The sequence below is a fragment of the Macadamia integrifolia genome, unplaced genomic scaffold (assembly GCF_013358625.1).
Source record: "Macadamia integrifolia cultivar HAES 741 unplaced genomic scaffold, SCU_Mint_v3 scaffold1945, whole genome shotgun sequence".
Classification (NCBI taxonomy): Eukaryota; Viridiplantae; Streptophyta; class Magnoliopsida; order Proteales; family Proteaceae; genus Macadamia; species Macadamia integrifolia.
Window position 1 is genome coordinate 35052 of NW_024868431.1, and position 1682 is coordinate 36733.

The window sequence follows — 1682 nt, forward strand, 5'->3', positions numbered from 1 at the left end:
TTTATTTTTATTTATTTTTTATTATTTTTTATGTGACTCCTTTAAGGTGATGACTGCATCTCAATTGTAAGTGGGTCTTCAAAGGTTCATGCCACTGACATAACCTGTGGGCCAGGTCATGGGATTAGGTATCAGACTCAAACCCTAATTTTTAACAAATTTGGACTGAAATATACCCACTTTGAGTTGTTCTTTTTTCCTAATTTTTTGGACTTCTTTTGGTGAGTTCAGCATTGGAAGTTTGGGAGCTGGAAATCAAGAAGCCCATGTTTTAGATGTGAAAGTTGATAAAGCAAAACTTTATGGAACCATGAATGGAGTCAGGATCAAGACTTGGCAGGTAACTGTTAGCTAGATTTTCAAATGTACATTTGCTTATGTACGTAATTATATATATATATATAGGTGTAAGTTTAGTCTTGATGATCCGAATTTGTCCTAATTCGCCTTGAACCAGAACCCTGTTAACCCGACTATGAGGGTCAACCCGGCCCAACCAGACCAAACCCTATGTGGGGTTGGGCAAGGCCTGGGTTGAGGCATAGAAAACTCAGCCCGCCTCTAACTCATCCTGAGTCTAACCCTGATTATTATTGTGCTTTGTAGAATGCAGGTGTCTCTCCTAGTCAAGGGAGTTTCTTGTTATTGTCATTGAGTTTCTTGTGCAACAAGAATATGATAGAGATCAGTATAGCCAAAAGAGAGAGCACAAAGCCAAAGGAAAAACCCATCTCTATAGCCATGAAATAAGGAATGACGAGAGATGGGGGCTTGCAGTACTTGAGTTTCTTGGTCCTTGTATATTGGAAATTAAGCATAATTGTAGACCAAGATGAAATTCTAACAACAATGAATGATTGGATTATGTCTTAATATGTTAACTTTTGATGGAGGGGGTTAAAAAAAAGGTCACATGGAAAAATAGGGACACATGAAATCTCTATGAAAGAATGATAAAATATCACATTTAATATAGTTTAAAGGAGGAAATCATTTTAGGGTTTTAATTAAAAAACTGGGTCTCAATTCATTTTAGGAATTGAAATTGAAATTGAATCGTACTTATTGGAATGTGATTCCACTAAAAAGACTAGCTAGGGTTAACCCGACCCAACCCGGCCCAACCTTGAGCCCGGTAGGGTTGGACTTGAGCATGAACCCGGTAGGGTTGGGTTGAGTTTTGGGACCTCGGGTTGGTTTAAGATTTTAAGAAACCTGACCCAACCCGGTCTGTTTCACCCCTATATATATTGTGGATTCATACATGACACATGCATGCTCCATGATTATCTACATATATATGTGTGCAATTATAGACGTGATTATTGTTGGGTGTAGGATGTTTTGTATTCTGTCATATGAGTTTATGGGTTGATTTCAAAGGCCCATTAAAAACTTGTAGGAACTGAGGACTCAAGGCTTGGAGGAATTGGCCCACCTTGTGTGTTATTTTTATTACAGTAGTCTTGATGAACTGCATGCCATACGGGGTTAGGGGGCGGCAGTCCCGAGTAAATATTTAGGGTTATATAGATATTTTAGTACACAGTACGGCTGGGTTTAGTAACGTTCCAGAAAAACATTTTTAGAGTTTTTTCGTTCTATTGGAATAAAAAAACGGAATAAAAAGTTTGGTGCATTTATGGTGTGTTTTTTTTTTTTTTTTTTTTTTTTGAGAAAGT

At 37.5% G+C, this 1682-nt stretch overlaps 1 protein-coding gene across 3 annotated transcripts in view; it reads left to right on the top strand.

The window, feature by feature from the left end:
• LOC122065260 (polygalacturonase-like) overlaps positions 1 to 1682 on the top strand; it is a 5231-nt gene that overhangs the window by 2326 nt on the left and 1223 nt on the right. For all 3 annotated transcript variants that reach the window (XM_042629057.1, XM_042629056.1, XM_042629055.1), the window contains exons 6-7: positions 47 to 128; positions 232 to 340. In XM_042629057.1, coding sequence (XP_042484991.1) covers positions 47 to 128; positions 232 to 340 — 191 coding nt within the window. The remainder of the gene's footprint in view (positions 1 to 46; positions 129 to 231; positions 341 to 1682) is intronic.